General features: G+C 42.3%; 1 protein-coding gene across 5 annotated transcripts in view; it reads left to right on the top strand.

Moving 5' to 3' along the window:
• The window catches only part of cep112 (centrosomal protein 112), a 137968-nt gene that overhangs the window by 74640 nt on the left and 36497 nt on the right, over window positions 1-26831 (top strand). For all 5 annotated transcript variants that reach the window (XR_005641884.1, XM_039825065.1, XM_039825063.1 and 2 more), the window contains 3 exons: window positions 5864-6094; window positions 17553-17615; window positions 26566-26715. Coding sequence is in view for 4 of the 5 variants with exons in the window: in XM_039825065.1 (XP_039680999.1) it covers window positions 5864-6094; window positions 17553-17615; window positions 26566-26715 (444 nt within the window). In the remaining variant the exon portion in view is untranslated. The remainder of the gene's footprint in view (window positions 1-5863; window positions 6095-17552; window positions 17616-26565; window positions 26716-26831) is intronic.

The following is a 26831-nucleotide window of genomic DNA, read 5'->3' as shown; positions in this document are numbered from 1 at the left end:
TAGCGAGGATAGCAACGACTTAGCCGACTAATCACGCACATCCCTCATTTTTGAAGCATGTAAAGATTGTATTATAAAATTTAATTTTACATATTTCACTGTTATTGCTATTGTTCTGAATATATTACATTTTGTGTTTGTGAGGCTTTCAATTGTAGAACATAAGTAAAGGTTTGACTTTACAAACTAGGACAAGCATTATAAATTCATTTGAAGCCTCTTTTTTTTTTTTTTTTGCAAACAACAGAATTGTTTGTTCTATGCAAAACCCATCATTCACATTTTTCCCAACAGCTCCTCTTCAAAACTAAATTTATAGGTATTATTTTCCCAACTAATATAGTCTTTTCTAAAGGAAACGTACACACCATCTGGACTTCAAACAGAATAGGAGAGAGCGAGAGTCTTGTGAGGTCTTTCTTCTGGGCCATGATGGACTAAATAATGATGCTGTCAATTTTTCAAAGCCTTTCAATCCCAAGTATGTGATTAAGATGAGTCAAATGAAGAGGGTGATGACAGACTGAGTCAAAGCTTAGAGAATGTCCGATGAAGAGAAGAAGGCGGACAGCTAGACCAGTGTGCACACTGATTGTCTCAGCGCTTGTGTATTGTCACTTACCAAATGATCAGCCCCTGAGATCTGGTATCGTCAAGTGGATCTTGTCTTGTTATTCAGTGATTTCCAGTAGCGGATCCCACTGAGCGGGCTTGTCACTGTGTTTGTGATTCTTTGAATGATTTCATCACATCTTCTCATGTACTGTACATCTAAGTATTTATGTTAGAACCCAGCTGATTATTTTCATTCAGAAGGATCTATCATTGACAATGTCATCAGTGACTACTGATGTGTGATGTGTTGAGTGTTACAGCATGCTCTCTTTAAGGCCATGAAGCCATTTTAATATGTAGGCTACATGCATCACATCTGGGATTTCAACAACAGTAAAACATTCATTACCACATTCTTACCTTTTTTTCTTTGCATAGTTCAGTCAAATTTCACATAATGATACATGCATTAAATCTGATTCTGAACATTAATACATTTTTTATGTTTGACGGAGAATGAGGGTTATTTTGTAGGTAATTATTTGTCAGTTATATTGCTGATACAATATTAAAACATTCACATATACTGTACATAAATACTGTGCTTTAAAATGAGCTTACAGCATGACTACATACACACAGTTTTACTTTCATGACTGCATTTGTTTCTTTTAAATTGTCAAATTAGAGTCAGTGTGAGGGCCAGATAAAGTTTAAGGTAAGGAAATGTTTTGTGAACCTAAAGTGAAAAAAAAAAATGGAAGGAATAATCTGACATTTTGGGGAATACACTTATCACTTTCTCACTTAGAGTTAGATTAGAAAATAGATACCACTCTCATCTCTGCATACCGGTATGTGCATAAACTAGAGCTAGAGGAAGGAGTTGATTAGCTTAGCTTAGCTTAGTTTAGCATTAAAGACTGGGAGCAGCCCCTCTAAAGCTCACTAGTTAACATGTTGACTATTGTTTGTTTAATCTACACACAATCCAAGCTCCACAGTTATCCCACAGACATGGAGAGTGGTATCAATCTTCTCATATAACTCTCAGCGAAAGTAAATAATAGTATTTCCCAAAAATTTTAAACTATTTTTGTGAAATTCAAAACTTTTCAGAGTAGAACAAATCTAGACTTAAGTTAGGTTTATAGCTCAGGTCAACTGAGTTTAAAGGTGCCCTGCCATACAAAACCGTTTTTACTTGCATTTTTTGAAATATGTTAGGTCCATATGCGTTTGTGTTATGTTGTGAATGTGAAAATGAACTGCTACCTCCTTTGTCAGCTCTAGCCACTGAAAAGAGATAAGCAGAGAAATCAGGCCAATTACAAAAGCTGGTCAGTCTGACATCATATTGCCTGAGCTCATTACTATTTATGAGCTCGCCCAGTTTTGCTGGGTAAAGGATTCTGACAGCCAGGCTCTCATTGGCTAGCTGTTAGCCAATCAGATTCAAACAGCTTAGCTTGTTGAACATTAATGAGAACTGGCAGAAATCAGACTGAGTCTTCCTGTAGGCTTTCTATACCACGCTAGAATGGCTTGAAACAAGGTAACCAAGGCATTTTTTCCACAAAAAAATTACAGATACAGAGTCCATGGTAGAACTTACAGACATTACCACAAAGTAATGAAATACGTGTGGCAGGGCACCTTTAAGCTAAAGGTTTTCCACCTGTCATGGTAATGCTAACTTTATTACTCACAGCAATCATTTGAGTTGTCATAGCAGGAAAAGCACAGGTGTACCTACCGTAATAAGATTAATTATAGGTCTGCTCCGTTTAGGTGTGCCTTTAAGACATGTCAGTAAGCCAACATGCACAATACCAGAGCACTGGCATGCCTAGATGGAATACAGCTATGATAAATGTTATTAGTTACACCTATGTTTGCCAAGTCATAATATCCGCTGTGAGAAAGGTTTTGCCTGTTTATAGTTATGTCACCTGCATCTAATACTTTTTTTGATGGGAAAACATATGACTTTCCTCTTGTGTTTTTACATCTTTAACATCTGCCCGTAAACCACAAGCATTTCCCAAATTAGCATACCAGAAAAATAATGAACCTATTAAAATTAATGTTAAAGATGTGCTGAACTGATTACCCAGTTTTTCCTCTTTATTTTTGTTTTGTTTTATCAGTTTTGTCAGAAGCAACTGCAAAGTGAAAACCCTTTTTTTTTTTTTTTTTTAATAAAACATGTGGGCACTCTTCACCAAAACATAATTGGTATTCTTCCTACAAGGGAGGCTGGCATATTATGGTTGTAATCAAACAAAGTTAGAACAACTCCAGCTTTATTATCAGCACATCCTGGCTGTTCAGTCCATAAAATGATGATGCTGCTTAAACGATTGTCATAATAAAGTTTGCAGGCAGAGTAGTACATAGGTTAAAGGTCCCATGGCATGAAAATTTCACTTTATGAGGTTTTTTAAGATTAATCTGCATTCCCCCTGCCTGCCTATGGACCCCCAGTCGCTAGAAATGGCGCTATGTGTAAACCGAGCCCTGGGTATCCTGCTCTGCCTTTGAGAAAATGAAAGCTCAGATGGGCCGATCTGGAATCTTGCTCCTTATGAGGTCATAATGCTTTTTGGCAAAAGCCAAAAAGCATAATATGACCACTTTAATGTGTATAGTTTGTTAACCAGAGTTCTGTTGTTCTCCCAATCTTTTGTCTTCTTAGATGACATGATTTGACCCAACATTTTGACACTCCTATTGTCACTAAGAGCTACTTCATCCCAAAGCTCCACATCCGCGTGGCTGTGACTTTGCTCACACACTTCCAAAGGAGACATGCTCTTTTGGCCTCTTAAGTTTCTAAAGTGTCATTGCCAATGCCTCTGTTCTGGGAGATTATACTCTTAACTTATTAAAAGATTTTTTTTGGAAGGCAAATCATCCACATTTGTTAAAGAGAGAATTATACATTAAAGACTCTAGAGCTCAGATCTAATAGCTGCTTGCCCTTGAAGGCACAAGCAGTGAGACGGGTAATGTTGAGAGACAGGAGGCGTTGGACATAGAGAGAGAGGATTGCGTGCGTTTTTTTTTTTTTTCACCTCATACTCTCTGAATGTGCTTCATGCCATTGTATGTGTATGACAGCTAGGCCATGTGTGGCTGTTTGTGTACGTATGTGTGCGCACAAGTGGATCAGTCTGTGTGTGCCAGTGTTGGAGGGAGTATAACACAGAGCCACAGCATCTGCCTGTTTTTGTGACACTCCTTTGAAGTCTCTTTGATTCTCCCCAGTGCCCGCTAAAAAAGACTTCAGACACTTTCTGTCTGATTGCCTTAGCATGGCGTTGTCCTAGGATGCCCAGGCTTTTGAGGGGAGGGAGGGGTGCAGGAGGAAGAGCAGAGTGAACCAAAGTAAGAAATAAACCAAGTAAACCAAGAAGAGTAATGAGAATGTGCAATAGCTGGGAAATACGTGCAATATAGGTAAGGAAGTGTGAAACTGCAATGCATTTTAGAGTCACCTACACTTCGCTACAATGATTTTTTTGCTCATTGTTTGCTGTAAATTGGAGGAAATGATCATATGCTGATAAATGTAATACGTGCGGTTATGTACTACAAATTGGCTATTTGAGGACAGTAAACTTCGTATTATCCAAATGTAACAAGGATGGCGAATGTCATATCATAAATGTACATGTAATATGTCCTCTTACTCAAGCATACATTTCAAAATAATCAAAATCTTTCAGTTTTGAGACTAAGCAAACTTCATAACACCAGCTAAGTGATGCATTTTTGTCCAAACCATAAGCTTATCTTTTTCCTTTTGGCATTTCCCAAACTTTTGAGATGTAGGTTCATTGCATGTCTCAGACCAGTCTTATTTTTGGTGTTTCAGAAGCTGTGGGCTTGGGCTTATTAGCATTCCTACTATGTAATGTTAACGCTCACTCACCTTTTTTTATTCGAGAAATATAAATTATAAACATAGACACGATCGCTACAGTTATGAGTTTTTCTTTTTCTTACACACAAAACACCCTCCTCCCAGACCACCCCATCTCACCCGATTGGACCAAATAAGAAAGTATTAGCAATACAGATAATTATAAAGGAAATACATACTTAGGATTGAAACCTAAATAAACAAATATGACTTCTGTGAAGGACGGCACGCCTTCAAAACTCTGTCATGACACACCATAGTGGAGTACTATAGCCAGGTTTATAGTGTAGCTTGAATATAGAGGGGGGCAGTCATTCCTCCGGAGCCAGGATGGTCACTTACTACACCGGTAGGGCTTGGAGGTTACTAAAGTATGACAATAGAGATTCCCACACTGAGAGGAATTTGTTAAAACCTCTTATTGTAAATGTAATCTTCTCAAGATGTAAAAACAGCATTACGTCCTTAAGCCATTGTGCTGCAGTGGGCGGGGCGCTTGATTTCCAATGTAGTCAAATTTGCCTACGTGTCAGTAAAGAGACAAATGCTATGATGTTGAGTTGTTTTTCGCCTCAAGTTTGTTCCTTCATCAGGTACACCAAATATGGCAATCATAGCGCATGGTTCTAAAGTCGCACTGGCAGCACTTTTAAAGGGCTCTACTGGGTAAAGTCCAGGCTGAGCAGTTCCAAAAAGAGAAATGTCAAGAGAGTGGTCATGCCATCGCAGCAGCCCCTACACAAACACACAGAGGAAAACAGAAACATGTAAGCATGTTTGTAAAACTTTCCTACACTTAGTTAAACTGTACAGGCACTCCCTCATACTTGGATACTTTGTCTCAATCTCTCTGCAGCAACTCTTGTTGATGTTTTGGAGTTGACAGATGTGTTGTTTCCATATTTTCACCCTGCAGGACACAGAATATATTTCTGCTTCTCTTTGTCGCTCACATATTCGTCAGAGAACATCTGTGCCCAGCCAGACCCATTGAAAAGCCATTTGTCAGTCCCAGAAATGCATGAGTGCAGAGAGGCATACGGGTGGATGTTCTGATACGTTCTCTTCATTGGTACATTAAATAAACACATTTAGACATAAATCCATCTGGAGGAATACACAATAAACAAAAATAGATCTAAAGTAATACAGTTCACTTAAGCTAAAATGATCAAAGTAGCTTCCATCATACAATACATCAAAGTGTAACAGAAACGCATTTCTGTGTACCAATAAAGACAATTTCCTCTCACTTTTTCCATCTATTCTATCATCTGGAATATGAAATCTTTACCCAAGAGCATCTCAGAGCCACGTGGTTATCTGCAGGACATTAGTTAACATTTACCACTGTACATCTCTGTTTCCATCTCTTTCTAGACTATTTCAGATTTGGAAGCCCAGTTGTCGAGTCTACGTGAAGAAATCCAGGGAGCCCATGCACAGCACAAGCAACAGTTGGCTGAGATGGCATTGCTCCGGGAGGAGGAAACACAAAGGGCGTTCCTGGACAAGGAGGCATCCCTGGAGCGGCTCCGCTCTGATATGGAGCGTATCCGTGGCGACCTTGAGAGAAGCCACCAGCGGGAGAAGGATGCTGCTCAAGAGAAGGTGGGTGAAGGGTAGGAGGGAAAAGATGGGAAATCGCCAGTTTCCAATAGGATGCTGTCTGCATCATGTTACATCACTCTCTATTGCCTGTGTGGATGAATTTCTGTTTAAACAAGGGGGAGGCAAGCTACCATGCAAGGCGAGTTCTGTGTCTTGTCAGACATGTGGACAGGAAGGGGCCGGTGATCGAACTGCCGTGACCCGCTCTACCACAGCAGGCCCCCAGGGGAGGAAGGCTTGCTCGGGTTCATCACTGTATGCTGCTGTCATGTGGGTGCAGTTGTACAGATCAGTACATCGAAATGTTTACACATCCAAGCTGGGGTTAAACCTGTCCATATGTCCTCTCAGATGCACCCACCGACTCACACAGCCACCACATAAAAGCCAGCTCATACTAGTATGACATTTTACCACATCCATCAAAGCTGTGTAAGGTAACAGTGCTGTCAGCATCTACACATGTACTTGTGTATTTGTAGAAATTAAGTGTTTTGGTTGACCCTCTTACCATCGTGGGATATACGGTTTTGACATGAACACACTAGTTAGGGCATTGGACTTAAGGGTCAGTCACAGAGTGGAAACCAGAGCATTTCAGTAGAGCTATTATCCAGCGTTGCTTTTTGCTATCTTAGTGAGCCAGGAAGTACTTCAATTAGAACTTCTGAGGTTCCCTCTCTCTTTCTTCCTTGCTTTCTGTCTCATATTCTCTTCCCTCGCCACTACAGAAACTGGACCCACGGCTGGGAAATCACCCATAATCTTGTGCTGGTCTAGCAGGAAGCTGACCTAAGGTAGTGTTGATCAGAACCTAATCCCTCGGCAGGTCCCATCAAAGAGAGCATTTTTCATTAGACACCATCCCACGCCAGCTGCGCAGCATTAGCCCGGGAATGCAGGGACCTCCAAAGCACCCAGCCGGCCGTTTTGGCTCCATATGGTACACAGAACCAGGGGTACTGAAGGGAGAGAGATCCGAGGAAAAGAGTGTGCTTATTACAGTTTAATCCTCATTTGAAGAAATCAGGCTATTTCCTATCAGTCCCCTTTTTTCCTTTTTGGATATGTGATGACTGTTTTGCAGCTAAAAGCTATTTTATCTTTTTGGCTCACTTTAATTCCTCTCTCTATCTTCACACTTTTTGTATACTTGGAAAAAATGACCCACGGTTGTCGGGGAATCTGGAGTGGATTCAAAGCAGTGATGCTGACTGTTGAACTTCGACTGATAACACTATAAGCAATGTGCTAGTTTCACTTTTTATGAAAGAGATTAATGATTTCTCCGTTCTTTTTAGTCAGCTGAAAGTGCATGCTTCTAAAAAAAAAACTCAGCAAAGGTTGAACATCTTACTTTTCCCCTTTTTTTTCTACTTTCTAATCTGTCTCCAAGTTTGACTTCGGAGTGGGCAGGGAAAAGTTTCACTACTTTGTTGCACCCTCTTTTTTTTATATGCGGGATTGAAGTCAGCCAGCTCTCAGATCCATATTGACTCATTCGCCCTGTTTTGTAAGCTGAATATTTCTCATTCTTTTGATGGAGACAGAAATGCTGTCCTCTGCAGTCCACCATCCTCTTGGAAGCAGAGCCTGGGCAAACCAGCTTTTCCTCCTTTTTTTTTTTTTTTTTTTTTTGAACACATCTCCTAGATCCTGGAAAAAAGGGCCAGAGAAATCCATTAAATCCATGAATGGATTCCCATCAAAAGACACATTCGTTTAAGGGAGAGACAGAGAGGGATACAGGGGGATAGGGGGATGTTTTGGGAGTAGACAGTCAGAGCTGTTGGAATGAAATAATGAGAAACAGAATATCAGAGGAGATAAGATCAGACGTTCAGATAGTCCCATACATTTGAGCTGCACCAAAAAGAAAGGAGGAGAGAAGGAAAAGTGATGGAGGTAGGCTGAGTAGAAGGTGTGGGGGGTTTTAGTCTGTTTGCTATTGAAGTTTATCTTTGTAAGTGTGTGTGTGTGTGTGTGTGTGTTGTGTGTGTGTGTGTGTGTGTGTGTGTGTGTGTGTGTGTGTGTGTACATGTTCGTGAGTGAGACTGAAAGCACACAACCCCAGACCTCCCAATCTCTGTTCTCCACTGAGGGGCCTGTGAAGCTGCCTCTGCCTGATAAAGACGCCTCATCTCTGGGCTACAGTTAGCACGAATCCTGCCTCTCACACACACCACCTCCTTATCTAACTTTCTTATTCTCCTCCACACCTCCATCGTCCATCTCTCTCTCTGTTTTTCCCCACATCCTCCCCCCTGCTTTCAAGTTGTGGCAGAGCACATAACATTAGGGTTTTCTATAAAGAGTTACCAGAAACCAGGGCTGGGCTTTAAGGAAGTGTATGAATATGGTTTCTTACCACACATACATATGCACACACACTCTTCTGTATGATCCCTAGCATTTAAAACACAGGTCATATTTGCAATTAGAGCTTGATATGCAGTACTTTATGAGCTTAACGTTTGGTTAGCGTTGAAAAGGTCTTTGTGTTGGACCTCTTCACCTTACACAGCTGTATTGTACTCACTCCTTGCTTGTCAATACTAGAGATCTGAGATACCGTGAGACAAAAGATCAAGAGGCCTCAGGTTTGATAAGAAATGAATAACGTCTGGAACCTTGAATTAATATTTGCTTTTAGTCTGGAGAGCATAGCTTTTTGAACTGCTAGAGATTAGACACATTTTGACTGATAGGTTTGTGTGGAACCAGGTGTGTGAGTGAGTGTAAGAGTGTACACTGTACTCACTGGCTCAGGTGATAGAGCGGTTGCCTACCAATCGGAAGGTTGGTGGTTAGATCCCCGCTGCAGTCCCATGTCGAAGTGTCCTTGGGCAAGACAATGAACCCCAAATTGTATGGCAGCCTCGGCCACAGTGTATGAATGTGTGTGAATGGGGTCTGTAATATGTAAAAGCGTCATTAAGACTAGAAAAGCACTATATAAATGTGTATGTTACCGTACATGTGCATAAAAAGTGTGTATTCACAAAATACACTCAGGGCTAGATGTACCAACGCTTTTTCGCCCACTTCAGGCATATCTGTTTTGCCACATGCTCGTAAAAGCATGGCGAGGTATGTACAAACAGGCCGCACTGAGGTAAAAGCGCAGACTGCCCGTCGCGGGAACTGAAAATGGCAAATTGCACTTTTCCGTGTCATGCATATCCATTCACAGGAGGGTCAAGGGGAAAGTGGGAGTTTCCCATAAAGAGATGGGAGGGAAAGCGTAAAGTGCGCCTAATTATGTATTCTGGGTTATGTACAAAAACCGCCCGTGACAGCGTGCCTCTATTTTGCGGTGAAAATTCTCCGCCTCTTAAAAGCAGGTGTAAACCAGCCGCAAGCGGGTTTCCTCGCATATACCTCCTGGTGAAATGGCAGCAGTAATCCGAGCAAGACGACGACATAGGCCCAAGGGGGTAAGCTTCGCTTCAGAACTTGAGCCATCTATAGCGCCATTTTGTTGCTACCTGGCCATCACCTCCTGTTAGCATTCCGCTGACCGCCATTTTTTTTTTACGTCACTTGACTGCGAATAACTTTACATCTGAAGCGTTTAAAGACTCTATTTGTCCGTTGTTTATTTCTAAAGAAACAAGACAATGTATAAAAGGCTCCATTACCTTGTACCTCACGTTATGGCTCCGTAGCAGACGCTTTTATAAAAATAGGCTAACGATTGTGTCATATAGTAGAGGAATTACCGTATAGTACAGGATAAGCTTGCAGGCAGTTTGGCTTATATGAGCTGTTTAGGATTAATTACTAATGTTAACTAGCATTTTCGTTAGCAATAATTACCCTGTGCCTATGTTATCTCCTTACATATACCTACACTCTCTGTCTCTGTAAGATTGGGAATGATTGAGATTTCTCTTGGCGCAGCTACCAGAAGACTTCCAACTTTCAGAGCCTGCATTCAGCCGTATCATAGCACAAGTACTTAACACTTTGCTACAGCGCAATTTACGGTATAGTGGGCAGAGAAAGGGGCTGATTACCCGATGAACTGCAGGTTTGGTAAATACGACGTAAGCCGAAGTATCACAGCGTGCACTTTCTGCGGGTTGGCCATGGCGCTGATAACGCTACATTCACAAATGTACGTACATCTGGCCCTCAGTGACAGGGGACACACTTTCTGATGATTCCTCTGGCAAGTAGTAGAAAATGAGTGTGTAGTACATCTCTCTGTGTGTGTGCGTGTGTGTGTGTGTGTGTGTGTGTGTGTGTGTGTGTGTGTGTGTGTGTGTGTGTGTGTGTGTGTGTGTGTGTGTGTGTGTGTGTGTGTGTGTGTGTGTGTGTGTGTGTAAATGCATGCATGCCTACTTTCACTTTAGATCAAAGGGACAGGACATTTCATCAAACACTAACCAAGTGTGACAAAACCACCTGGAGGCAAACATCAGCCAATGAAAAAGCAGCTTTTGGGCATACATTAGCCAATCCCTGCTCCCCGTGTCACAGCACTATTATCCCTCTGGCCATGTCCCATGTGACTCCCTTGGCATAAAAGGCATGACAGTACTCACTCTTTCTCTGGTACGCACGCACACACATGAACGCAGGTTGAGCATCAGAAAGCTGAGGTATGAAAGACTCTGTTTTGCAATTAGTCTCTTTTTCCCACAGGATTTTTATTTTTGGGGTCGAGGAAGCAGTCTATGCACATCCACAAACTTGAGGGGTTCTTCCTCTATAGGTTAGGTTGGCTTACACAATGTATGAGATGTTAAGTCCCCTAGCTTGAGCTGGAGCTAGAACTTTCTTTTGTGGATCTTGACTTTATCTTTTGTGAGCAGATTTTGTCTCCCAACTCATTCATTTAATTTCATCTGTGAGAAACTGTGACCCCCCCGCTTAAAGAAAAAAAGAAGAAAAACTTGTTTGTGATCAGTTATACAGCTGGAGAAAGGATTGCAGTGGCAGTTTGGTACCTCAGCTCAGGCACAGACTTCAAACCCTCATTTAAGTTGTTTGGCAAAGGAAAATCGTCTGTATATAACTTTTGTTTGTTGTGCTATGCACAAAGCTGAGTAGGCGATCTTTTCATGTGGCCGGAGAAGCATCTGCTTTCACACGGTTTTCCATGTGTGGACACATGTGCCCCTGACCATCATTACATGTGGTTTGACTGATTGGATCTTAATGTGTCTTCAATGTGTTATTGTTGCATTCACATCCATATTTAGAGCTGTGCATTTGTGAACAGACCACCCAAGATGTTTTAGTGCAAAATGTGCACACCGCTGATTTCCCGAATTTGCACTGAACACGGTGCCAGTCTTGGTTGCTCTGTGCTTCTTTTTTCTTTGGATCAGTTTGTGTGGATCTATGCTCTTACACCAGTAATGCCTTTGTCATTGTTCATCTCTACCTGTGTGTTTGTTTTTTATTCGTTTTCATTGACACAAGGAGAATGTCCACAAGCACTGATGATACAGTGTCAACACAGCTGTTGTGAACAAATTAAATTGGAATCTTTATGTCCTCGTAAAACTACAGAGAAATCTTAAGTTTAAACTCAGGATGCAGGAAGTTAAACCAGGGAGATGTGTCAGTTAACACACTATTTCTAGTACACCCATTAACATTTTCATAAAACATCCATATCAGTCCATTTACACTAGCTTTGATCCTTTGTACTTTCAGCCTTGGCGAGTGTACCGTTCTCTCTCTCAGCCAGAAGATGGTGATACAAGGTTGTTGTCGTTGTTGTTGTCATAGTGATGTCTCGTTCTTCTCTCTTGCCCACTGTCACTGCTGACTTATTAAGTTGGTTCTCTGCCATTTGGAGATACACCAAATCACATTATTTAGTCGGTCATGGATTAGACAAGGAGGAGAAAACATAGGCTGAGGGATGATCAAAGAGGGCCTACATTCACCTCACACTAACTAAAGACTAAATGGGAGACAAAGAGATGTGGGAGGCAAAGCCATGGAACTCATTTAAGGGGAGAAAGTGGTACATTTTAGGATGTTTAGTGTAGGGCATTTAGATTATTGGATCTATGTGTCTGCTGTTGGTATATGTTTACATCACAGCTGCTTCACAAACACATTAAAGCGTTTGTGTAGGAACATATGTTGTGTGTTTGTGTGCGTGTACGCATGCCCGGACCTATCTGAGCTCCTCGTTTCCTCAGTGCACCATCGGGCCCGACGGCGAAGAGAGAGCAAGTGAGTCACCCAGCAGATGAAAGAGTCAAAGTAAAGGCTTTGCCGTCCCAAAAAAACATCACACAGCTCCCTTGCTCACTTTTTGAAGTGATCCAAGAGGAGGGAGGGAAGCGACACACTTTCTCAATCGTATTAAAACATGGCGTCAGGCAGCTCCCATCTTGTTGCACGCTATAGATTACACTTTGGTTTGAAGTTGAGTTTTAAGTGGGACACCATGATATTGGGCTCTGTTTATTTGGGGGGGTTAAGTTTCTAATTCAACTCAGCAACATCCTACATCTGAACACCAGACAGACTTATTGATCAAAGTAGGGATGGAGGCATAAATAAATAGTAGTGAGGTCTACCTTGGCAGAAATACGACATTTCAACACAGTTTCAACAAAGTTCAATGACCAATTGAAAATAAACATAACACCTCTTTCGCAAAATTGTTGCTGTCATAGTTTAAAGCGTAACTCTCGCCAAAATGCAACCTAGGGTCATTTTGTGAATGTACCCGAGTCAAACTTTCATTTAAAAGCATAATTAGGACGGAAGCGCCACTTTTAAGATTGACCGTATTCTCGTTTTCGGTCAAATGGCCTTTTGAATGGGAGTGCTAGGGGCACTACTATGACGGCATCAAAATCGCTATTTTTAAAACACTAAGAAGGCTCGACACAACGTGAAACTTTGCTCGAAGTATCACCAGGGGCTCTACACATGAACTCCAGTGTTGAGGACATTGTTTGTGTACACAGAGTTTACTAAAAAGAAAGGTTTTGATCAACTCACTTTAGCAGTTGGTTTTTCCGCTCGCCGCCATCTTGCTAGTCAAAAAGTGCCGATCTCCGAATGTGAATGAACGCATCTATTGATTTTAGTATTGTTTCTTATATGAGGCTCCTTTTTCAACTACAAGGTCAATATTGTTTTTCACTAACAACAAAACAACGAATTATCCGGCATTTATATGGAATTAAGCTTTAGGAGCTTTCCATCTTTATTCTCCTCTCTGTTACGTTGCATTCCGAGATCGGATCTTTTTGACTGGCAAGATGGCGGCGAGCGGAAAAACCAACTGCTCAAGTGAGTTGTTCAAAAGCTTTCTTTTTAGTAAACTCTGTGTACACAAACAACGATCTCAATGCTGGAGTTCATGTGTAGAGCCCCTGGTGATACTTCGAGCAAAGTTTCATGTTGTGTCGAGCCTTCTTAGTGTTTTAAAAATAGCGATTTTGATGCCGTCATAGTAGTGCCCCTAGCACTCCCATTCAAAAGGCCATTTGACCGAAAACAAAAATACGGTCAATCTTAAAAGTGGCGTTTCCGTCCTAATTATGCTTTTAAACGAAAATTTAACTCGGGTACATTCACAAAACGACCCTAGGTTGCATTTTGGCGAGGGTTACGCTTTAACAGTCATCGTTACCTTTGCCTATACAATAGTTTAAACAAATCTGTATACATGAAAGCATGAATGATACACTTTTTCTGTGGTTTTAAAGTCAGTCCACCTGCTTATGTTGAAGCATTCTGTGATTCTACAAGCGATTCAAGCCATTAAGCATTCACAGCCTCAAACTAACTTTTTTTCCTGACCTTATGATGGATGTTAGATGTTAAGCCCGCTCACACTGATGGTAATGGATTTAATTGGTTTTCAGATACCAAGAACTGGCTGGTTGAGTGTGTAATCACTGAACATTGGGTATGTTGTGTGTCTGTGTTTAATGTATGTTCATCTGTGGTTGCCTGCCTGTGTGAGCCTGTGATGCATTATTTCTGTACTGCGTGTGATGCAGCTCCGAAAATGAGCAGCAGGGATTAAGAGAATCACTACTGACAGGCAGTGATGGTAAACTGTGAAATGGAAATAAAGTCTCTTGTCATTACAGCACCAACTTTCACTCTCACACACATATGCACAGCAAGACAGCAATGATTACAGACAAACGAGCAAATAACATCTCCAGGCTCTCCCTCGCTGACGGATTGAACTCAAATTGTTATGAGAGACATATAGCGAACAGAGCATCGTTTTGAATGCTTACAAATACTGCTGCCACTAAAAGGGAGAGCATCTCTTTGAAATCATGTTTTTTTTTTGTTGAGAAATGTATCCCACAAATCAGTTCCCTAGTGTGCAATATTACATCATGTTGTGTGCAGGGTGAAACTAGCAACAGGCATAAAAAAGAGCATGTTTTGTGACTCATCGTCACTTTAAAAACATCCCTGCCCTTTTACCCAATCACCTGTCAATCTGTTGTCCTTTTTATGTGTGGTGTGACATCACCCTTGCATCAGTTTTATATCTTCTGTCAGAGTTCAGCTTTAGAGCGATGCTGAAAACCATAATTGCTCTTAAGCAATGTGAGATGATAGGAAACATATCGAAGAAAAATGCCATATGGAGGCAATATTCTGTCCAGGACTATAGACTGCACTGAACAGATTCTGAAAATACTGAAAACTAACACACACACACACACACAGAAGTTATCATGTGTTGGCAGGATTACTCTATTGAGAAATGTTTACTGTGGTTTCTTCCTCCTTTAGCAACAATACAACGGTCCATTACAAACAATGGGACTGCAAACCTTGAGCAAATGTCACTTCCAAAAGATCAAACTCTGGATGTGTTTGGCCTTCACGTGTCCTGTTTGTCCATTGTCTGTGTTTGTCTGTGTTTGAATGTGTGTGTGTGTGTGTGTGTGTGTGTGTGTGTGTGTGTGTGTGTGTGTGTGTGTGTGTGTGTGTGTGTGTGTGTGTGTGCGCGCGCACGAAAATGTTGTCACCCGTTTTCCTACACTCTCGCAAGTCCTTTTTTAATGTGCACGTGTCAGTATGTGTGTATGTGTGCGTGTTTGGCCTGGTTCCCACTGCAGATTATTAATTAAGTTCTCGTAAGCAGTGCATGCCTTGCCTTCAGATCCACTTCTAGTCTCTTTAACACACACACACACACACACACACACACACACACACAAGTACCCGTACACTCACACACTCACACACACACACACACTTCAAAGCAGCCGCACTCCACACAGCTAGGATTAAGAGGCGATTGAAGAGCCTGATACAGCCTCAAAGTGCCTTCAGCACAAAAATGCCTTTGGCAGGGCACAGGTACTCTCTTTGAAAGTGCTTACACACACACACACACACACACACACACACACATACATATACATGGCTGGGCTTTTAATTTAGCTCAGATTTTTCCTTTGTATTTGTCACAGTTTTACTGTACTATCCAGATCTTCATCTATTTCCAGCCATTTTTAATGTATGTTTAGAAAGTTGAGCTGTATGATGTTGTACAATGCTTCCTGCTAAATTCCCCTGAGTGACTTTAGGAAAAAAAGGAATAAGCTAGTAGCAATCTCTTTATGTTTTTATGAAACATCTGAGCCTGTTTGCATGTCAATATGGCCATATGTTTCCATGAATACACTCACATGTGTCATGTACAGTACAGAGTCTCATACACACACACACACATCTCATTACATCACAGTCAATTACAAAGTTGATCCTGATATATAACTTTGATGTAAACATTTTTCACTACTGGGACACATTTAAGTCTCATCATTTCCTATTATTTTCAAGAAAATCATGTTTTTTGTTCTTTGTGATGATGTTTTTCTAGCAAATGTAGGTTGCTTGAGAGTTATGGTAAAACTAAATCTAATACTACTGTAACTACCACAGTGTCATCTAAGCTGTAGCCAAGATGGAGCAGTCCAGCACCATTAAAGGGAGAAAACAAATGTGTCAGCTGTAAAGAAAAACATTGAAGGACTCCATTTGCACCCCCTCTCCCACACACAGTTCTTTCTCTTGCCTTTTCTACACCCTTCTTTGTCTCCCCCTCTCTCATCAGCTGCTATAGGGCCCCTAGGGACAAGTGGGCTGCCACTCAGATCCCTGGCACAGGAAGACAGGCCGGTATCCTTGGTGATGGCTCTGTGTTTCCGTGGTGACAGGTGTGTCCGCTCAGAGCAGGGTGGCTGTGTTTGTCAGGAAGTGTTTGGAAGGGGTGCAGAGTCCAAACGCAGCTCAGGTGTTGATGGCTGCGAGGGGTGTGTTCAATGAAACAGTGTTTGTTAGTGAGTTGTCCGTCTGTCAGTGGCTGTCAAGAGAGTCAAGCGGGTGTGTTTGAATGTGTGTGTGTGTGTGTGTGTGTGTGTGTGTGTGTGTGTGTGTGTGTGTGTGTGTGTGTGTGTGTGTGTGTGTGTGTGTGTGTGTAATTTATAAATCAGGGTTACTGCAATGTTGGCTTGTGTTTATATAGGTATTTTTATATTTCCTTCGTAATCAGGAAGCTTTCAAGAATTAAATATTGGTGCGTTATACTTTGTTGCTTATCACTGGCTCATCAACGGCATTGCGGGATGCTCACTGGGGAATATAGAGCAGGGAGTTTTAAGTTGATCAGCATCCCCTTAAAAGACTTGCCTGCCTTTCAAGTAATGACCTATATCCCCCAATAGTTCAAGCCTGCTCTCTGCAGTACTTGTATAGACCTTGTCACTGTGCGTACAGGCAGCTATCAACATCCCTATCGAATTCCAACACTTCACACCTAATTATCTCACTCCACTGTTTAGCCTCTCATTGAAACTCTGGCATCACAACACAGCTAGCTGAATGGAGGCAGATCTTATATTAGACACTGGCAGTTTTTGCTTCCAGCTGGCTGGCTTCCCATAGAGAAACAACCATAAACAAAGAGATGAGCACCGCTCAATAAACTCCTAACAGCAACAATCTCCATTCACTCCTATTCTGTCTCCCCTGTTTTGTGTCTCCCAGCTTCTCCCGATCATCTTTTTTTTCTCCCTATAGCTAATTGGCAGCAACGTTTAATTCCCCCCCTCCCCCCTTCTTGTTAAGTGATGATTTGTTGGCAAGTGATCAAAGGGGAATGCCCGTGGTGCCCACTGTGCGCCATGCCCATCACTACCTGCTGGCACACATGAGCGCTGGGACTGGCGCTGTGCCAAGGGGCCACAGGCCTGCACCGCGGGGGCACACTGCCAAGAGGCAGAGGTCAACGTGTGTGTGTGTGTGTGTGTGTGTGTGTGTGTGTGTGTGTGTGTGTGTGTGTGTGTGTGTGTGTGTGTGGGTTGGAAGGGTAGTGTGTGCATGCACTTCCTAATAGAAGATTCATTTTCAAAACTCTCTCTCTTTGTGTCTCTCTATCGGTATGTCTGCATATCTCTTTCTCACACTCCCCTCTCCCTTCTTATTGCAGACCAACAGCAGGTTGAAGCAGATTGAGAAGGAGTACAGTCAGAAGCTCGCCAAGTCTGCCCAGGTATTCAGTTTTCTTTTTTACCCTTCATTTTTCCCGCTCTTTCATTTTATATTCCTCTTTTTCCACTGAACCCCCTGAAAGATTGGACAAACTGATGGAAGAGATGAGGAAGCACATATGAAAATACACACACAAACACACACACACTCTTAAACACACAGCAAACCACCCTGCCCTTTACCCTTCAGGAGATTTGCCCAGACACACTTGTGCACAGCACACACACATCCCATATCAGGCATGAAGTTCAGCAAATAAATCTACACCTAAAACATTGTTTGTATTGCATAACAAATATTTAAAGGCATCCGCACAGACCGAGGTATTTCAACGAATCCTAAAGATATCCCTGCCACTTTCCAATCCTTTTATTCAAAGTTGTATGAATCCTCCTGCAATCCTGAAAGAGCTAAACCTGAAGAAGAACTGGGTCAACCCATTACGTTAGAGGAACTCAAATCAGTGTTAAAAACAGCTAACAAAGGGAAAACACCGTGGTTGGATGGAACTACAGTACTTTGACACAGTAGGACCTATCATTTTACAAACTTTAACCTTGGCCATAGAGAGGGGCACCTTTCATCAACAAACCAACACTGCACTAATTTTGGTCATACACAAAATGGTAAAGATCCTACGGAGTGCTCGAACTACAGGCCCATCAGCCTCATTGGCACTACGCCTAGAACGCTTCATTGAGAAACTAGTCCACCCCGACCAATCAGGGTTTACACCAAAGCATCAAGCTACAGACAATATACGCAAATTACTCCATGTAATAGAAGAAGCCAAAAACCTTCCAACAACGGCAGCAGTTTTATCACTGGACCCGAAATAGGCTTTTGACCGCCTAGAGTGGAACTACTTGTGGCAAGTAATGGAGAGGCTTGGTTTGGGAGCCAAATTCATTGACATGGTACGTACTCTATATGCGAATCCCACGGCCATAGTCTTAACCAATGGCCTGCATTCACAGCCATTCCCCATCGCGCAGGGATCGCGACAGGGATGCCAGCTATCTCCCATGCTATTTGCAATCTCTCTTGAACCGTTAACCCAGGCCATAAGGCAAAATAAAATATGTAATGTCCAGATTAAATCCAATAACTCAATATCGTTATTTGCAGATGATATTTTGCTGTACATATCTGACCTTGAGAACTCTGTTCCAAAACTTCTTAAAATCTTTAACGAATTTGGCTCAATCTCTGGCTATAAAATCAATTGGAATAAATTGAATCTGCTCCTGTTGAACAACAAACAGGTGACATCAGCTATTAGTGATACAATACCAACCCAAAGCAAAATTACATATTTGGGCATCACCATTCACACATCGCTACAGCGAGTTGTCCAGGACAACTATGAAACTATACTAAGTAGTGTTCAAAGGGATCTGGCTAATTGGTCTGCACTGACGGCATCGCTACGGTCCAGGATTGCTGTTGTTAAAATGAAAATAGTTCCTCGTGTGAATTTCTTAAGTACAATGATCCCCTTGACCCCACCAATACATTTCTGGAAGAAACTTGATACCGTAATCCGGCAGTATATCTGGAATAATAAACAACCTAGGCTAAAATACTCTACCATGCAACGTACCACAAACACGGGAGGCCTGGCCCTCCCCAACCTTAAAGTGTACCACAGAGCCTTTCAGCTACGGGCCCTCAGAGTGTGGATAGACCCCTCATCTACAGTCCCATGGAGAGAAATAGAGCAAAACCTCACTGGAAGTCTAAGACTGCAATACCTTGCCTTCACAGGTGTGTGTCCAAAAAAGTGTATGCTAGCCTATGGCCCTATTATCACATTGACCAACTTTAAACAGGTGGAGGAGCAACTACACTACACCAATAAGTGGCATTTGAACACCCCAATTTGGCACAACATACAATTAATGTGTGGTAACAAACCTTTTGTTTGCAACCAGTGGAGTGACAGATGTATTTATACCCTAGACCAGTTATTCAATGATGAAGGTATGTTAAGTTTTGAAGACCTGAGAGCTAGCTTTGAGGTCCCTAGGACATCCTTCTTCCTTTATCTTCACTTAAAGTCAGCCCTAAAATGTTATGGAGTACCATGGGGAAACAGTCTTGAGACCCACCCAATCATTAAATGGCTTGTTGATTTTCCTGTGAGAGGATTAGTGTCCAGGATTTATGCTAAACTGATGCAAGTATCCGTAGGAGAACTCCCAATAGTAAAGAAATGGGAGCAAGAGTTGAGCTCGGAGGAGAATTAATTGAGAGACCGTTTTTTGACAACATTTCCCACTGTTCCAAGAACCCAAATCACCAGCAGATCCACTTCAACATATGCCATACTGGACATATTGGACATATTGGACGCCTCAGAAGAGATACGTCTCTAAAGCCATTCCGACTCCCTATTGCACGTTTTGCCAACCTGAACAAACTGGAACTTTCCTGCACGGTCTGGGAGTGTGAACAGGTGCATGAGTTTTGGAATAAAACAACATCAATAATATCTGATGTGATAGGATGTCAAATTCCTACTGACCCGATTGTTTTGTTACTTAATGACAACTCTAAATTACATCTGCTTGGGAGACCAAAGAAAATTTGGCTAGCCGGCTCAACCGCGACCAAGAAAATGATAGCTCAATGCTGGCTCCCCCCCCCCCCCACACTCGCTTTGTATAAAACAGTGGTTGGCGTATTTTCTGGACATAGTTATGCTTGAACTCTCTACAGCAAAGATTAACAAAGCCAAATCATCAACTATAGACCTATGGAAAAACGTAGCAGCACAAGTATCAGTCCTAATCACCCGCGGCGCTACCATTGGGCCCGGGTGGGCCTGGGCCCACCCATTTTAGGTCCAGGCCCGCCCATTTTGACCCAGGCCTATAGTGAGTGATTTTCATTCTAGCAGTTCATCCAAAAAGTAGCCCGAGGAAAGCTTTGAGTGAAAGCTTCTCAGCCAATCAGCGGCTTCTATCCCACATGTGGACTGTTAAGCCTGCCCACAGGCTGCATCTTCACCAGCAAGTGATCCAATGAAATGAATGACGTTTGCACGCAAGCTTTTCAAACAAGCTCAATGAGACAGACTGTAACTATTAGCTAATATGAAACGAAAAGCAAAGAAATTTTCATTTAAATTCAGCAAGTAAAACTCCGAGGAGCAGGAGGAGGAAACTCCCGCCATTTTAAGTAACACGGTTACAAGTGACGAGTTAGCATCCTGCTCGGCCGCCCTCTCCCCATCAAGTCCTCCCGTAGCCACCCCCTCACACCAGCAAGGCAAGTAGGCTAACATTAACGTTAGTGTCTGGCTGTCTTTTTTTATATATATATTTTTTTTTGGGCTTATTTTAACTGGCCCATCCAGTTTTCTGGAGGCCAACCTATAATCAAAATCCTGGCGCCGCTAGTGGTCCTAATGACCTCAGCATTACAAGAAGTAGAGGAGAGTGACTAGGCAAGGTTTTTGTTTTTTTGTTTGTTTTGTTTTTTCTTTTCTTTTCTTTTCTTTTCCTTGAGACCGTGGGGGGTGGGAGTGGGTGGTTGTTCTTCTTCAAGTGTGTTTGTCTGTTCTGTATGTTTAAAATGGAAAAATAATTAAAAAAAAATTGATCTTAAAAAAAGAATACACATTACACACAGGCCTGAAATACAATCACATGCTCAGTACCTATACATGCACTAATGGAGAGATGTCAGAGTGAGGGGGCTGCAGCTGTCGATGGACATCATGCAGTTGGGGGTTTGGTGCCTTGCTCAAGAGCACCTTGGCAGTGCCCAGAAGGTGAACTGGCACCTGTCCAGCTACCAGTCCGCCACCATACTTTGGTCTGTATGGGGACTTCAACCCATGATGTAGCCTCTGCAAGATCTTGAAGCAGAAGTATAAATCAACCTTAAAAGATCAGTTAAAGTCCCTACTTATATTTCACACACTTATTTGTCCCCTGTCCGTTCACTTGCACCAGTATCCTCCTCCTCTCCATTCTCTCTCCTGTGCCTTTAATAGCTCTTTGCTCCATACCTGTTTCTCTTCCTCATGTCATGGCACACTTCCAACCGAGGCCCATATGTTTAACATTACTGCTTGTCTCCTCAGACTGAGCCCCATTTAAAACTGAGGTAATTCTTCTCTCCAACCAGGAATATAACTTCCCAGGACACACACTCCCAGGACTCTGTCATTCCGCAAAATGTCTCAGAAAGTTCAGGCAGCTTTTACCTCACCAGTTTAAAAGATAAAAAAAAACCTAAGTAGTGTTTACATTACAAAAGAAAAGAGTTTTCTTCTTGATTATGTAGCAGGGTAAAATATCACAATCATTTGGCCGTAATTGCACCTCGTTACACAAAGAGGAGATTCAAAGGGGAGGGGGGGGGGAGATGTTTTGGTTTTTTTCTTCTTCTCCTTTTTAAATCCCCCCATTTTGGGTTGGCTGGCAAAGGCCCAGAGTTGAAAGCGGGGTTGACAAGCAGATGTTGTGAGAAAACGGTAGCTTATTAGGTTACACAATGCTCGACTTCAAAAGAAGTCGGATGCTGTGCGAAAGTTCAGCCATGTTTGCCTGCTTTGGCGTTGTGGTACGCCGCCGCAGACAAAGCAACAAATGATTAATCCTCTGTTTTGGGGACACAAAGCTGGCACAGGATCAACAAACGGCACTCTCTCTCTGACAATAAAGAAAAGTCTTGGTGCGCAGAATTCAACACCTTTGTTGAAGTGTGTAGTTATACACAGGCTTATGCTGAAGGTGTGGGTTTTTGTGCAAACACATTAATATGGTTGATTAATGCAGGGTATTTGTCATGGGCTTGGGCGGCTTTGTTTTAAGAGGTAAAGGTGGGACGGGTGGTGGGTGTTGCCTACCCCTTGGGGCAACTCAGTCAAATGTAAACAAGAGGCCTTTGAACCTCAAAGGCTAACCCCAGTTGTTAACCCCTCAGTGTCTGACAGGGGGCATCGCTCTTGAGCTCAACTGCATGGCTAATAACCCAATTAAAAACATACCACGCCATACATTATCCTGAGGGGACTGAAGACGCAGCACATACGGGTATATGTTTACATGCATGCACACACACACACACACACACACACACATACACACATCCCTCTCTTGCACGTTAAGTCTTTGGTTTTATCTCTCTTTCTCTGCCTTTCTCATTTACACACACACACACACACACACACACACATTTACACAGACTCCTAATTAGTGTCTCTCCAATCCAGTCCTGTGTGTTAAGCATCTAGCTGTGAGTGGTCCTCCTGGGTGACCTGTGAACTGAACAGGGCTGTGCTCCCTTCCCTCACTTAATGATCCAGCTACAGTGGGTGGTAGCTGTGGTACTGGCGGGAGATCATTACTTATCCCTGACCGTCCCACCGTGGGAGTAGGTAGGTGGTGGAGGGAGTTTGCCATGGGAGGCACAGTACATGAGAAGTACCATGTTCTGGAAGAAAGAGGTTGAAGTTCACTCCATATGCAAATGTACCTCATTTAATGTACCGCATGTATTAACCAAATAGGATATGTTGCAGTATTAATTCAAATGTAGGGATGAACCCACAGATAATCATCACCCGACTGTACAGCTTTCCTCAGCTCTACACAGCATTTTACTGTTCATCAGCGCTTTATTCTGGTTTTTATGCCCGCAAATTTACTGTTCTTCTTCTTTCACTCTCGCTGCTCTCCTTAGTGTTGTTTTCAGTGAAAAGGCTCTGTACACCACCTGCCCAACACAAAATAGCAGTCAAAGTTAACAAACTAGCTGGTGAACATAGTGGAGCTGGTCTAAAAATAGTTTTAGATTAATAGTCGATATTCTGTCGATTAACTAATTGATTCATTGACTTATTATTTCAGCTCAGTTGCGCATGCCAATGCATTAAATAGCTGTTCATTTCTGAAGACTAAGCATTTTTCTGTCACTTGCCATTTTGTTCTCACCTCACTATTTCAATTGCTTAAAGGAACACGCCGACTTATTGGGAATTTAGCTTATTCACCGTCAATACATACCCTTCTCATCTCAGTGCGTGCTGTAAGGCTGTCTGACGCCGCCAGCAGCATCAGGCCAGCACAGAACATGCAGGTGAATGGTTCCAGTAATTCTACTGCTCCGAATTGTGACGAAAGTGACAAAATAACGCCAACATGTTCCTATTTACATGTTGTGTACAAAAAACAACGTCACATGAGACACAGCCGTCTTCTAACCGTAAACAAACCGGGAACTATATTCTCAGACAGGTTGCTGCAAAGCAAATCATTCCGCCCAAGTACTATATTCTTCCGCCTGAGAATATAGTTCCCGGTTTGTTTACGGTTAGAAGACGGCTGTGTCTCATGTGACGTTTTTTGTAAACGCATTTACATGTAAATAGGAACATGTTGGCGTTATTTTGTCACTTTTGTCACAATTCGGAGCAGTAGGATTCTGGGGGTTACGGTGAATAAGCTAAATTCCCAATAAGTCGGTGTGTTCCTTTTAACAGATCATAGGTGTGTGCAGCAATTAGGAGGTCTGGAACCAGGCTACACTATTTCAACATCCGCCACCAGGTTTTCACACTTATTTTCATGAAATTTTGCAAAGCCTTGCCTTTCCTATGGTGGCCATCGTTGTATGGCCTTAGTTTTTCACCCTTCTGTTTACAAACAAGTGAATTAACACAAGACCTGCTCATTTCTCCACTGTTTTTTTTTTTTTTACCTCAGGCTCATGGATAGGTAATCCTGCCTTTAGCCCTGAACAGAGCTTGCTAGCAGGCTGGGGAAATAGACAAGTCTCACCAGACCAATTACAGAAGGCCTGGCTGGCTATCAGACAGAAAAAAGGTGCTGTATTGTGTATATATATACAGGAATAACAAGACAGACAGCTGAGTTCACTAGTTTAGAGTGCCGCCACCGCCTGGGGGCTAAAGACCAGCAGATGCAGGGAATCCATATTGTAAAATAATGATTACGCCCAGAAATGATGTTCCCATAATAATGTGTCATTTGTTGCTTTCATGTGGCTTTCCTGCTGACAAAATAAGCCTAATCTCTCTCTCTCTATCTCTCTCTCTATCTGTGGTCGACCCGCACCACTCTTAACTCCCATACTCCCACACAGTGTGCAGATTCCAGCAGGGCTAGTCCTCCAGAGTTTGAACACGGTAAACAATTATCTGTCTAGCCCAAAGCTAGCAGCAGCACTGCTCCCCACCACCGCCTCTGTCTCTCTCTTTCTCTTTCCCCCTCTCTCCGTTCCTCTCCCTCTCTCTTTTTACTCTCTCTCATCTTTCCTCTGCCTTTCCCTGACAGTGGCTTAAATAGAATGTTAATTTTGACTGGAGGATTTCAAAGCCAAGGCAGTTCCTTTTCATCTTGGTGTGCACTGCAAGTTCACCAACACAGTCACTCCCCTCTTCAAAAAGGAAGTTGTTTTTTCCTTCCTGTCTATTTTTTTTTTTTTTTACTTCCCTCTTCTTCTCTCTGCTTTCACTGTGTCTTCTGTCTCTTCTCAAAAAAGACACAAAACATGAGACTCCGGGAAAACTCAGTGTTTCAAGGTGATGATTGTTACTAGGGTTGGGCGATGTCCCCTAAATTGGCAGTTGACGATGTTTACAGTAAAACATCGTGATGGACGATAATATCATCGCCGGGGGGTAGCTCATATCTCTTTACATAAATATTTTTTTCTACTACTATGGGCCAACAGTTAACATAGAAACGATTAGACATACATTTAAATGCCCTCTGTAAATGGTGCCCTGCTGGTAGGTTTTACAACGTGACCTACTTTAACTTAAGTACGGTGCAGTAAAGTCAATCAGATGTCCGTGATCTGCGTAACGACAGTACAGTGGGACGTTTGCCTTCAACAGAGCGACAGTAATAACCTAATATACCATCATTACTGAGTTTAAACTACATTCTCGGTTATGTTTGCACTGAATAACGCATTCAATAAACAGAAACATAACTCTTGCAGCGCACATGAACAGATGCGCAATATTAGCTCACACATAAAATAGCACTCTCGTGAATTAGCCTACTGTTGCTAACGTATATTCATAAATCCTGCATAACATCGTCCCGTACCTACTACCTACAGGACCTCAGACTTACTTATTGATGCACGCACAGAGTAGTGTCGACAGACTTAGTCCAATGAGGGGAGAAGGAAAGTGTGATAGCGTTCCACGTTAACGCTTTTTTCTCTCTCACTCGAGACCGCTGTGTCCAACGTTACTAGAAGGTAGAGCAAGCTACAACTGACAGGGAGAGAGAGAGAGAGAGAATGTATCACTACAGCCAATCCAGTCTGCTCAAAGCGATGGTCTTTTTCACAAATAGGTTGCACGTAAAGGGGGAAAAAGTAGCTTCCACTTAAGGAGCCCTATGTCTTGTCTTTGTGTCTTTGATAGTTTAAGACCGACGCACTTCCCGTCCAGCGCCAGCGACTAGGATTAGTGTGTTTGACAGGGTGGGGGGGCGTGGCATCACGATGGTGGCTCTCTCTGTGCCGATGGACGATATCATCGTCCATCGTGATGGCTGGCCGACATCACAATGGACGATGATATCATCCATCGGCACAACCCTAATTGTTACTGCCATCCAAATCTGTGATGAATGTGAAGCACATTTTCCATCTGATACAAGTCATTTTATCAGATGAGTGAAATGAAGCAAATCAGCATTTTGTTGAGTGAACATGTTTTCTCTGCACTTTGACATTTTTTACTGTGTCACTGTCAAAAGTACATATAACTTACCTATGCACTGGAAAAAAAACTTCCCAAGATCCATTCCCCAGTATGTCAACATGTCTTTTTACATACTCACTGACCAGTGGGTCACTGTGTGATCAGTTGTCCATCTGCTGATTTTCTATCAAATTAAGAATAAAAATCTAACTGGATTTGTTTTCCCTGTCTCTCCTCTTCTCACCTATAGCTAATTGCGGGACTACAGACATCTGTCTGTGACTCAAAGGAAGAGGTTGTTCGTCTGCAGCAGGCCATGGCCAAGCAGTTGGAGGAGTCCAACGTTCGATGGGATGAGGAGAGGAGGACAATAACTCACCATGCTGATAGGGCCAACAAGGTCAGTGTCGTGCACTTAGAGGACTTAATCACACTTAATAATTGCATCTATAAACATTGATGATATGAGACACAAATGACTATCAATAGATGTGAGGGGCAGCGCATTATTACTGC

Source organism: Perca fluviatilis, chromosome 15 (assembly GCF_010015445.1).
Source record: "Perca fluviatilis chromosome 15, GENO_Pfluv_1.0, whole genome shotgun sequence".
NCBI classification, from domain to species: domain Eukaryota; kingdom Metazoa; phylum Chordata; class Actinopteri; order Perciformes; family Percidae; genus Perca; species Perca fluviatilis.
This window is presented reverse-complemented; position numbering and strand designations above follow the sequence as displayed.